The sequence below is a fragment of the Centropristis striata genome, chromosome 3 (assembly GCF_030273125.1).
Source record: "Centropristis striata isolate RG_2023a ecotype Rhode Island chromosome 3, C.striata_1.0, whole genome shotgun sequence".
In the NCBI taxonomy this organism is placed as follows: Eukaryota; Metazoa; Chordata; class Actinopteri; order Perciformes; family Serranidae; genus Centropristis; species Centropristis striata.
Genome location: NC_081519.1, coordinates 6,098,563 through 6,111,491, shown reverse-complemented (window position 1 = coordinate 6,111,491; position 12,929 = coordinate 6,098,563). Strand labels below are relative to the sequence as shown.

At 37.5% G+C, this 12,929-nt stretch overlaps 2 protein-coding genes across 3 annotated transcripts; one reads left to right on the top strand and one right to left on the bottom strand.

Annotated features, from left to right (window-relative positions):
- Positions 1-359: 359 nt before the first annotated feature.
- hdhd3 (haloacid dehalogenase-like hydrolase domain containing 3) lies at positions 360-3,452 on the bottom strand. 2 transcript variants are annotated; one of them, XM_059328525.1, is made up of 3 exons: positions 3,274-3,452; positions 1,400-1,734; positions 360-1,131 (listed from the first exon to the last, which is right to left on the bottom strand). In XM_059328525.1, exons 2-3 carry the CDS (start codon positions 1,727-1,729, stop codon positions 736-738), a joined length of 726 nt encoding a protein of 241 aa, XP_059184508.1. In that variant the 5' UTR covers positions 1,730-1,734; positions 3,274-3,452; the 3' UTR covers positions 360-735. The 2 variants fall into 2 exon arrangements, with proteins under 2 accessions (XP_059184508.1, XP_059184507.1); XM_059328524.1 differs by lacking the exon at positions 3,274-3,452 and adding an exon at positions 3,104-3,258.
- Positions 3,453-4,150: 698 nt separating this feature from the next.
- On the top strand, positions 4,151-10,555 carry trub2 (TruB pseudouridine (psi) synthase family member 2). Its single transcript, XM_059328520.1, is given in 9 exon segments — positions 4,151-4,567; positions 5,154-5,288; positions 7,486-7,560; positions 7,671-7,732; positions 7,817-7,898; positions 8,297-8,369; positions 9,328-9,464; positions 9,934-10,130; positions 10,132-10,555. Coding segments are annotated over 9 exon segments (1,011 nt in total). The 5' UTR covers positions 4,151-4,449; the 3' UTR covers positions 10,264-10,555.
- Positions 10,556-12,929: the final 2,374 nt, after the last annotated feature.

Genomic DNA, 12,929 nt, shown 5'->3' with positions numbered 1-12,929 from the left:
ATACATAGGTCTAGAAAGGTGAGTGTCCAAAGAGTGGCCACCACTCAAATCTGATTGGTCACACCATTATCCTAAAGACATTACTTTTCTTTAAGAAGCTGTAGCAGATGAAGAAGCTGTTTTAATGCTAGACTAAAAACATTCGTATCATATATGGATTCCGGCATAATTGGTGGCATGAATAATAAATAATGCCAATTTGACAACAGGGAATACACCACAGCTCAGGAACAGAAGCATTTACATGTGGTTGGACACTGACCAGGTGACATTAATCTTCAGTGTCGATCTTGACAAACATAGATCTTCTGTGAGGCAGTAATTCTATTTTTCTCTTAGTCAAGATGCTTGTTAGCTGCAAGGTTATTACATTTTTATTATTATTTCCATTAGTGCTTCAACATGTATTGGTAGAATTAGCAATGTTTGTTGTTTTTCAAATACTGTCTCAAAATCCTTTTCATCAGATGAAAAAAGGCAATGGGTCAGTTTTCTATGATAGACTCTGTTGATCCCAATTTATTTACAGTAAAATTGCATGATAATAACACACTGTACATTTTACAATTTCTTTATCACGACCCATGATTACCACCCATACATTTCTTTTCGAAGCATTTCATTTGAGCTCTAAATTGGTTGAGGCCACTCACGTCAACTAGGCTACATCCCATAAATCAGTTCCTAAACAGTTAGGCTGAGTAGCTTTGCACTTTAGCCCATGACTGCTTGGCTTTACTCCATGTGCTGCTGAAGCTTTGCCAGCAGCTCCTCCAGGGAGCTGAGCCGATGCTCTCGAGGAACGTCAGTTTGGTCATGCTTGTGGTGTCTGTCCAATAGGAAGCCGTTGATGCCCACATAGCGAGAGGCGATGTAATCCTTCACATAGTGGTCCCCAACATGAGCTACACTAGCAGCTGGTACTCCACATTTCTGCAGCGCCTGTTTAAAGATGGCTGGACTTGGCTTTGCTACACACGCTTGCTCTGATGTTATCACAAAGCTGAAGTGAGACAGCAAGCCACAAACACGTAAAATCCCTTCCAGGCGGCTATCAAAGTTAGATACTACACCCAGCTTCAGTCCCAGAGAAGAGCAGCGCTCCAGGGTCTTGTTGGAGTCTGGAAATACCTAAAACAAAGCGACAATATAAGAAGAGTATGAAAGCAAGATTGCATTTTCTCTACTTCACTCACTACTGTACACATTCATATAATAACGTCATAATATAAAAAAACAAACATCTAACAAGGCTTATTTTTCTTTTTACCTCCTTGATGTTTTCAAATTAATAATGTGTTGTATGTCTGAGGTATTGTTTAGCTGATAACATCAAAAAAGTAGGTTTTAAATTGTGAAATTAACAACTTTTTCATTCTATGTGTCATCTGTCAATTACCTCCCAGTTCTCTGCATTGCTAAAGTTATGATAGAGGTTGTGGGCCATAGTGTTTAGCAGGGCTGGGTCCTGAACCCCGCACTGGGAGAAAGTGACCCGCACCACCGCCATCCACCACGTCTGTCCATCCAGGCCCTGAGCGACGCCATAGTTCGGGTATTTTTTGGAATGATGTCGATATGCCTGGAGGAAAGCAGCTTCAACCTCCGCAGGACTGAGGCTCAAGCCCACTCGTTCAGACTCCTTGCAGTACTGCTCTCCCACAGATGCACGCACCTTCAGCAGGGTGTCTTTCACATCCCATAGCACCCAGCGCAGAGGAGCTCGCATTACACCTACAGAGGTAAAACCAAAGACATAAGACAGATTAATGTCCAAGTAAAATGTGAGAAATCAGGTTGCTTTTTGAGGCATTATAAAGCTAAAAGCCTGTCAAAAATCACTGAGTCCCTGAGGGCCTTATTCATAGCAAACATTTTGACTTCAGACTCTAATTGCCAATCAAAATGGTACATTTATAAATCTTCCAGCCCTAAAAGGTGACATATAGTCAGGTAAATTATATTACCGGTATATATATTATTATAGGTAGAAAAAGCCACAACTGTGCTGTTAGTCAGTCCTCGGCTGCAATGATGGTGCAGAGTTGTCGAGAACATAAGTATGGATGGCTTAGAAATATTAAACAATCAGAACAGACTGGGCCCTTTCTTATTTTATTTATTTGGGGTAAGAATATCAGAGTGAGGTAATCAAGGCGGAGTAGGGTAAGTGAGTGAAGGAGCTCTGATGTTACAGCAGATGCTGCTAGAAATAAAGAGATGGTGTCTACTCGGGTGCTCGGATGCCTTTGAAACCAAACTTTCTGCCCCATGTTCTATTATGGTGAGCCAGCTCTTGTGCCTTTTGGCAAGTCCACACCAGATTTTACTGCATGTTGTAGACTGTGTAAATGTAAAGACGTGATATGATACCTGGCTTCTCTGTATCTTAAGGCTAATACATACTGCGCATGAACTGAATATTTTTCTCTCTCCCAGGGCTGCAGGAACAAAATGACATCATTTTTTTCTTGCAGCCCTGGAAGAGAGAACAAATTTCTCTGTTCTTGACACATTGTCTGGACGGAACCTTTTGTGTGTGTGGTGTCCGACAACTATTGTGTAATAGGTCAGAAACTTGATTTTGATGTGCGGAATGAGGAATTCTGCGTTTGAGTTTCTCGTGAAGTATGAAATGTCCTGGCCAGAACTAAGTACTAATTTAAGACAGGAGCTAAAATAGAGCATTTCAGACCAAGGGAAAATACAGATGTATTAAGATAAACATTCTGAAAAAAATAATGTTTCTTGAACATTAAAGCATGTACACATGTTCTGGTAGAAGGTAGAAACCCAAAATACAAGTAGAACCTGAAATAGGCATTAGTCCTATTGTGTTTAGGTGTCCTAGTAGGTCATAACAGCGTGATAATGTAATTTGCACACCTGTGATTTTACTGCTGTGACGTGTTGAGAATGTATTTAACCTCATACTGCCCTCTACCGGACACATATTGTGCTTACACTGGTGCTTACACAAGTCTTGCTGTCGTGTTATTGACATTTTGCTTTATAATATGACATGTTATTAGAGACCATGGTGGCTGAAGTGACAGTTTACCAGACAACCCTGTGCTCTGCTAAAACCTAACAAATTACTGACCCGTTTAGCTTCAATATCGAACCGTAACCTGGCTGGTTGAAATGTCCTCTGAATTGTATTCTGAATCACCACTAGCTACCATAACACTCGTTGACAATGCATTATTAGCCTTTTTGCACATGAAGCGATGTCAGAAAGCTACTCCAGCACACACTGCAGGTAAAACATACCGGTTGGAAACGTTGTTTACTTCAGTTAGCCTAGCCTAGCCTAGCCTAGCCGTCGGAGTCTGTCTTCTTCTTCGCTGTTTTTTGAACGGTGGCTTGTTTAACTACTTCGGCGTCCATTAACTCCACCTATCAGTACTACCTAGTGATGGGACGGACTGTGACGAGCTTATTTATATGGTGCCGAGGCTTCGGGGCGTGTTTCGAGAAATCCCGGAAGTGCGTATCGAGGCTTGTTTCTTTAAGGGCGAGTGACGCCATTGATGACGTTTGAAGCCTCGCTGGTTCAGAGAATGGTTTGAGTGTTGGCGTCAGGTTGGTGTGATATATGAACATATCGTCACCCTGTTAAAATAATTTAATTTAATTTATCTTACTCATTTTTTCAAGTTTTGCAGGAAACACAAAAAACTTCACCAAAAGTGTAACATATGACATTTATTGATCATTTCACTCAAAAAAAAGATGTCACAAAGGATGACTATTGGCATAGTAATAACATTGTGTGTAAATTATGTACCTTAAGAGAAATAAATTACTTTTTGAACATGCCTTTGTGACTTAAGCAAGATATGGTAACACTTTATTTTGAAGGTGTCTACATAAGAGTCACACAAGCCTGTCAGAAACATGACATGACAAGTATCATGAGCATTTATGTTACTTCATAGTGTCATTAATGTTCATAACACATCCCATGTCATGTTTATGACATGGGATGTGTTATAAACACGACCTAAGTCACATTTTTCTTTTGACTTAGGCATAATAAATCCGCTAAAGAATCAATGAATGAATGAACCACATAACATCAAATTAAATTGTTCTTGGCAGTGATTATTCCCATGCTGACACTACTGCAGACAGACAAGAGGCCATTACAAATAGTTGAAATGACAATAAAGACTTCTGCTTCTGCTTTTTCGATTTCAAACCACACATAATGCTGCTTACCTTATTTATCCTTGGGTTTGTTCATCCAATACAGCAGGCGGCAGTACATTCAGACAGTAGCGACCAAAACCTGCCTTCGACAGACATGTACGCATGCGCGAAGGTTACCATGCAGTCATGTGTGAGTGGAGCTAATCAACCCACAACAAACTAGTAAAAGTCCCAACAGATATAACCTTTTTTTTCTCTCTCAAGCAACCGGGATGTCCTGGTGTTACTAACATAATGGCAACTCCAGCTATTCGGATGTTTCGGCGGTTGGAGGGTCTGTTTTGTGTGTACAAGCCGCCTGGTGTTCACTGGAAAGTCGTCCGGAATACCATCGAGACAAATCTACTGAAAGGTGAGGACAACATTTCCTTAAAAACACACTCCCTGATCCATCAAATGCACTTGTAAGGACGTCTGCAGTCAGGCAGCTAATGTGAATACTGACATTTAACAGGAAGTCACTCAACCTTTTTATTTAACCTTAAATTCAGTGTAAATCTCTGTATCCTGTTGACCTCTGAAGGGTTCATACGGATGCTTGAAACCATTGAAAATACTTAAATTTTAATGTTGTTTCTTCAAAGTTTGATAAGTGCTTGGATTTTGGATAAAGTGCTTGAAAATACTTGAAATTCTTACTGTATTTCTCTTGCAATCTGATTATAGATAATCACATATTCAATGAAAAAAAATAATAAATTGAATATTGAGATTAGCAAACTGTACTTTTGGTTGTTAAAAGTGTAAATCCATCGCTGTCGGTATGGTTGAGTGAAATTACCCCTTTTAGCATGTAAGTAGTCATCTAAAACATGCAACTTACAATCGTTGTAAGGTCCTGGAAAAGCTTGAAAATGGACCTTGAAAGTCCTTGAAAAGTGCTTGAATTTGACCACTCAAAGTGTATGAACCTTGCCCCTGGATGTGTCCCCTCATAGGTTTAGATGCTCTACCGCCCCAGCCTCTTCCTCAGGAGGTCCGTTTCTTGGAACAGCCAGTCAGTGAGAACGAAGCAGCCAAGGGACTCACACTGACTGCAGCCTCTGTGCCAGTCCTGTCCAAGCATCCTCTGGGTATGTGTGTCCACTCTACTGCATGGCTTCATCTCCTGGACCACCTGCTAATTGTTAATACACACCACACAAAGCCTAGGCTCAAATCATTCATCTTACTTACTACAGTGCTCTCCACAAAAAAGCACTGATTGTGTTTATTATGTACAATTTACTCATTCACTTACTCATGTAATGTGATTTTAATTTGGATGTTAGTAAATCAATTACTTTGTTGACATTCTCACTGTCCTGTTGTAGACATGATAATGCAGACATACTGGAATTTGCTTTCTGCAAAGGCATCATGCACCTAAGTTATCAAATCAAATCAAAAATCAAATCAAAATTACTTTATTTATCCCCAAGGGTAAATTCAGTTAGTCTGGTAGAATCTCTTGAAGAATGAGACAGCCTTTGGTAGTTTATGGTAGTCAAAGCAATGTAACGCTCTACATGTAAAATAAGTGCAGTTTTGTCAACTGAACACAAGTCAGATTTAATTGGATTAATATAATCAAGAACATGAACTGCATGTTTCTTCCACTTAAAACACTTGAATTTCAATGTGGTGTTTTATGGTTTGAAAAGTGCCTGAATTTTTGCCAGGAAAGTTCTTAAAACTACTTAAAATTTTGGTTATATAGGATACCAAGTCTTCTTACAAACAGACACATTTTGAATCATGAAACTGCATGTTTTAATTTGTCCTTCTTCCATAGAATGCTCCCATGAAATATACTTTTGATTGTTTATAGGACTATAACATTTAATTTAATGTGTTGTGCACTTGTAATGATATGTCATTTACCACAGCTGTAAGGTGCTTCAATTGCTTTTAAAAGTGCTTGAATTTGACTTCAGAAAAGGTGTAGGAACCCTGATTTTCGTTCATTATTTAGATTAATAAACTGTTGTCAGAGTCACATTGTTATTCTTTTTTAGTTGTCCCCATGTCTAAATGACTACTACAGTTTTTTACAACCGCTATGACCCGTTTGTCAGAACCTTAAAAACTTTTTCAAAACTGTTAACGCACATCACACCTGAAACACACAATTCCCCAAACAGTTCATTTCATGCTCAAAATCACGCAGTGTAACTAAACACAGACACACACTTCCAAAATACAATAATACACTAACACAGTTCACCAAATCTACCAAAACACTGACACACGTAGTCAGTCACAGCACAGTGTCATAAAAAACACTGACGACTGATGGAAGAACACAAACTCAATCACTTTGAATGTGTCAAATCTACTTTTTTCCCTTTTTAAAAAACAAATCAACAGATTATTGTATTGATCATACTTGTACATTAACCCTCTGGAGTCTCCAAAAGCTCCAAATAATCCAGACTTGTTGACTCCATCCAGACTAGAAAACAAAGCAGCGTGGAGCCCTACTGTAAATTTACCTCTAAAGTTCTGGCTGTAAACTCCATGAGGCCAGTTTCAGTTTGATGATGATATACCAAGTAAAACTGGAGACAAGCTCAAATAGATTTAGTATAAAATGATAGAACTGGATGGAACCCTCTTATATGTTAGATTTGACACCTTTGTTCACATTTACAACATTTACGTAAAATTATTTATTGAGCATGATAGTGTTTTGAAAGTAAAAAAAAAGATTCAAAATCACATTTTATGTTGGACTAAAGGACTAAAAAAGACACAAAATGACCAAAATGAGAAGTCAAAATTACCAAAAAAAGACACAAAATTACTAAAAAGACACAAAATGACTTACAAAGACATGAAAAGGATTCAAAAATAGACAAAATAGCCCAAGACTCCATAGAGATATTGTTTGTGATGATGTTCTTTATTTTTCATTTGTTGGGCATGAATTTTGTTAGTTTTTTTGTACAACACTCACAAAAAAATGACCGAGCCATGTCAGAGGAGCTTTGCAGAAAGTTTATGAAAGAAGAAGACAGTAAATGACAGGATTTGCAGTAAACACTTTACTGTATTGCAAATGAAAATGACTTGCAGTAGAGTAAAGAGGGGAAAAATAGCTGTCATTCATTACTGTATTGTCAAAAGTATTGAACAACGGGTCATAGCGGTTGTAAAAAACTGTAATGCCGTATCGCCTGATGGCTCACTAGTGACTTAAGAAGGTGACGAAAATTCAGTTGTTAGTCAACGTCTGTGCACATTGACTTTATATGAGTGAATCAAATATGCTTCTTTTGTGTGTTTTAGTGACTGGACCAGAGTTTCAGCATATCAAAGTTGGAGTAGGACATATTCTGGACACATTCTCTTCTGGTGTTCAGGGTATGACTTTAGAGCTGATCACGTCAGAAAACAGATCTGCTTCAACATGTTGTATTTCATATTTTGTGTGAAGTCTCTCAGAATATTCACACCTTTTCTTTTTACTCTAGTTCTGGGTGTTGGGAATGGAAACAGAGCCTTGAATGATTTCCTCAGAGCACCAGTCACAAGGGTAATTTAACATTTCTATTGGTTTTATATCAGATACAATAAAGATACAATGTCCACAGGATTAATGCTGTTTGATGTGTTTCAGGATTACACTTTGCAGGGTGAATTTGGAACAGCAACACATGATTTCACTCACACAGGCAGAGTTATCGAAAAATCCACCTATGGTAGGATACCTGAATTTATTCCTGTGATTCCACTTTCATCAGTTTATTCACTGAAAAACATAGATTTAGATCATTACAATTGAGAAACAGTATTATTTTATCCATAAAGCAACTCAATGACTTTACTTAGTTGTCTTATTTAGCTCACTCCTGATATTCAATACTATGGTCTTATAGCCATTCAGTTTGTCATACTGTAACTGTAAATAATAGTATTTTTATATTTGAATTCCTCAGTTGGTATCTCTAACAAGCATACTCATATTTGTAACTGTGCCTTTGTGTCATTTCCACTTTTTGAATGGAGGACACATAATGTATTAATCATCAGCAGCTCACTGCATCAGTTATTGTCTTTCTGACTGTTTCTGACCCAAAAATATTGTTGTATTCAACAGATCACATCACACAGGATAAGCTGGACAGAGTCATGGCGATTCTGGAGGGAGCCAATCGAAAGGCCATGTTGATGTAACTACACTTAATATTCATAACATTTCTATAAGCATAATATTGATATGTTTTTTTTTCTTCTTAAAGGGTAAATTCAGAATATTTAAATCTCTATTTTATTATCCATAGTCAGTGTATTACCTACAGTAAATGGCGGACAGCACAACCTTATTTTGAAGAAGTAAGTGCAACATGCTAAGCAATGTACTGCTGTGGATAAAAAAACACATTTCATTTTACCTTGCAGAAACCCTGGAGTTGCTGCTCTACTGCTGCCTCAATTGTTTAGTTTGTCTGTGTCATTGCGTGACTTAATAATAATAATAATAATAATACATTTTGTTTGTAAAGCACTTTTCGTTGTTAAAAGCAATCTCAAGGTGCTACAGAGTACAACAAGATTAAAAACAGGTTAAAAGGCCAAAGCACAATGTTAATTTTAATAAGGTAAAGACAATAAAAAAAGACAAAATGCACAGTTCTCCTTCCTGATAAGTCTGAACTGAACAGCAAAGTCACACAATAACGCAAACAAACTAAACAATCGAGGCAGCAGTAGAGCAGCAACTCCAGGGTTCTGCAAGGTAAAATTACTGTTTTTGTTACAGGATACGAAGAGAGCCTAAATAACAGCTGAAGTTCTGTATCAGAAAGAGCTAAATATTCTAAATATTCTAGCATAAAACTTGCCCCCATCGACAGCAGTACATTGCTTAACATGTCTGCTAATCCAAACTGGGGGTGCGCTGAATGCCATCTACTGTAGGTAGACTGACTCTGGATACGTACTTCAAAGAACCACACTTTTCCTTTGTAAAATGACTACTTATTAGATTGTTTTTTCTGTGTTTTACTCTGAATAAGACATCATGCACATATAAAAAGTCCACATGGTGCTTCAAGCAGAGCTACAGTAAAGTGCTCAATGATTATTTGTATAATCAGGTAGATGACAGCTTTTTTTTCCCCCATGCAGATATTCAAATGTCGACATGCACTCACAGGAGGCTTATGAGATGGCTGTGCACGGTTTACTGCGACCCCAGGGGAAATCGCAGGCTATTTTGACCGGCTTGCGTTGCATTAACTTCCAGCCCCCCAACTTCACTTTAGGTAAACAATCTTCCTCTTTTCACAATTAAGAGTACTGACACGGATTTCGCTGCAATGCAAGTTAATGACAGTCATATCCCGTGGCTATTGGTTTGTTCCAAGTCACATGACGGTCCCAGCGGTCAGAACAAAAAACATGGCGGACAGTTCTCTCATTTTTAGTGAAAAATCAATATTTTGACTTAGTTTCTGCATAAAAATGGATTTTGATCACATTTGTAGCGAGAAATATATGTTTTATTTTCTAAATATTCACTCAGTGAATGTACATAATCACTTTGTATGTTGGAATAGCCACGGGATATGACTGTCATTAACTTGCATTGTAGCGAAATCCGTGTCAGTTTCACGGAAATTTGAGCGAATCCGTGGCTATTCCACGGATTTTGAGTTAAGCGAAATCCGTGGCTATTTCACGGATTTCTGTGAGATCATGTTGTACTGATATATTTTTTCTCTGTTCTTGCAGAAGTACAGTGTATTAACGAAACGCAGAAATATTTGTGCAAAGTTGTGCATGAGATAGGACTCGAGCTGCGCAGCACAGCAGTGTGTAAAGGAGTGAGACGGACCAGAGACGGCCCCTTCACCCTGCAGGATGCCCTGACCCGAAACCACTGGAGTGCTTCTGATGTTAAACAGGCTATCAGACAATACCACGCCTCTAAAAAACGATCTAAAATACCCCCACACACAGAGCAAGGACCCAGCAGCACATCCACCAGAGGGGAGTATGACAGTCAACAAAATGAAACCAGCGAAAAGCAGCAGCAGGCTGAATGAAATAAGCTGCTGTTAATATAAGTCACAGAACTGCTCCACAGTGACTCCATGAGCCTGAACTTCAGTTGGAAAAGAGAAGTGAAAGACCACAGATTCTGCTTCCTAGAAGAGAAAGTATCAAATTGAACACAACCCATTATTTTAACATGCAAACTTCTCCTCTCCATCTACAGAGACACCTGCTGCATCTCATATGTGAATGATCCACCTTTTCTTTAAAATTTTGTTTAGGTAATATTAATTATTATATTCATTTACCAACCTTGATATGAGTGTTTATTTTTGTCATGAAATAAATTGAAAAAGAATTTGACCACTTTTTTTTTTGTTCCAGATAACTGTTGTTTGGTTGTGCTTATGTGATGTATTATGTCGACATATTAAACTGCATCAGTACAAAGTGGTTGGTGCCATAAATAGAAGCTTTTGCATGACGTGTAAAGTTAAATTAACGCTCTTAAACGTCTGTAGATGACATGATGCATCTACTTTATTAGCACAACACAATTAGTACTCCACCAAGTGGAAAAATGAACTAAATGTATGTTACTCGCCACATCCTGTTAACCTGTTTAACAACCTTCTTTTTAATCTGCTGTCTTTGTAAAAATGTTTTAAAACAAACAGGCAGCAATTCATTCAGTACCAATTGAACACTGTTTATTTTCCCCGTTTTTAAAAATAAATAATTTTTTGTTGCAGAAAACGTATAGGAAATTATTCAAAAATTACAGCCCAGAAACAAGTTACTATTCATTTGTTCCTGTCTAAAACTGAATTATCTGAATAATTGACAGCAATAAGATTCATTCTCCTGGTGGGGAAATGAAATCCGAACCAATCACTAATATTGGATTGGGTGTAATGGTCTGTCTCTGATGATGTCAGAAGATGCTGTCTCAGTGTTTCTGTTCCCCACAAAAGCTCTTTAGGGATGTTATGAGGTTAAGGCAGTGGCGCCATTGTTGTCATGCTCCTCATACCATTGAAGGACTTGTTCCCGTGGGAACACTGTTGTCTTTGTCAGTCTGAAAATGCAGAACTACCACAAGGACACAAATAAACTACGTGAGCACTCGTTCTGGAGGTTTATTAAGCGTTAGTCATGACATTGGAGCAATTCAATTATAGGTGTTTAGCGAAAAGCTACAGGGAAATACACAGAAACAATGAAAATAGTTTACATGCATATTTAAAGGTCTGTTAATTATTTTAGTACTGCTGTCTTGAATTATAAAGGCATGAAATGCATTTGTGATTGTGTGACAACTGCATTGGTGACATTAATTTACAACACGGGAAACAAAAAAATCATAAACTTAATATGATTACTGAATAACACTGTACAAAACAGCTACAATAAAATATATTATCTTGTTCACAGGCCTATTGCACAAGTGACTTGAAAACACTGAAATGTTCTACAAAAAATAATACTTAATATATATAAAATACTAGATCTTTGGTAATATCAATTTGGTAGCATGTTTCGCAGCTTCCAAGTGGTAACTGCTAATATTCAACAACAGCAAAATGTACAGGTACAAACTATACACAGTTAATGTACACTACCGGTCAAAAGTTTTAGAACACCCCAATTTTTCCAGTTTTTTATTGAAATTCAAGCAGTTCAAGTCAAATGAACAGCTTGAAAGGGTACAAAGGTAAGTGGTGAACTGCCAGAGAATTAAAAAAAGGTAAGGTTAACAAAAACTGAAAAATAATGTACATTTCAGAATTATACAAGTAGGCCTTTTTCAGGGAACAAGAAATGGGTTAACAACTTAACTCTATGGAGTCTCGGGCTATTTTGTCCATTTTTGAATTTGTGTCTTTTTAAAGTCATTTTGTGTCTTTTTTTAGTCCTTTAGTCCAACATTAAATGTGATTTTGAATCTCTTTTTTACTTTCAAAACACTATCATGCTCAATAAAGAATTTTAAATGTTGCAAATGTGCATTCATTTCAGAGTACACTGAGATATTAAACTGCATCATTTTCAATTCAATTCTGGAAAAGTTGGTGTGTTCTAAAACTTTTGACCAGTAGTGTATATTTGTAACCATAATTATTACCATAAAGTATTGACACAATAGAACAAATAGCTGTACAATACAGAGGAATCAGAGGGCTTTACACACTAAGAACTGACCCCGGGTTACTATTCATACACATGGTCAACTCAGGATTCAGCCTGCCCTCGGTTAACCCTTTATCAGGCAAAGAACTATATTTGGTAACTTCAGTGGATATAAAATGAGGTCCCCATGTCTCTCTGTTTGGTCGTAGAACCACATGGATTTCTTGCAGCTAATCAGCAAAGATCAGGCTACATCACAGACAGTGACACCATGACATCTGACCAATCAGTAGGATAATAATATAATAGTATTAACTTTATTGACCTGGACCTCCAATTTAAAAGGGAAAAATTTAGAAAAAAAATCTGCAAGAAACTGTCGTGTTATTCTTCAATGACTTGTACCAGGAGAACTTGACTATGACGGCATATTAGGGCCAAGTATGATTAAAAATAAAAATACAAACCCGGGGAGAGGGGGGTAATATTTTGAGAAAAAAGTTGCAAATTTACTAGATTAAAGTGGCAAATCTACAAGAAAAAAAGTTGCAGATTTAAGGGATTTAAAGTGGCAAATCTGCACGAAAAAATTTGCAGATTTA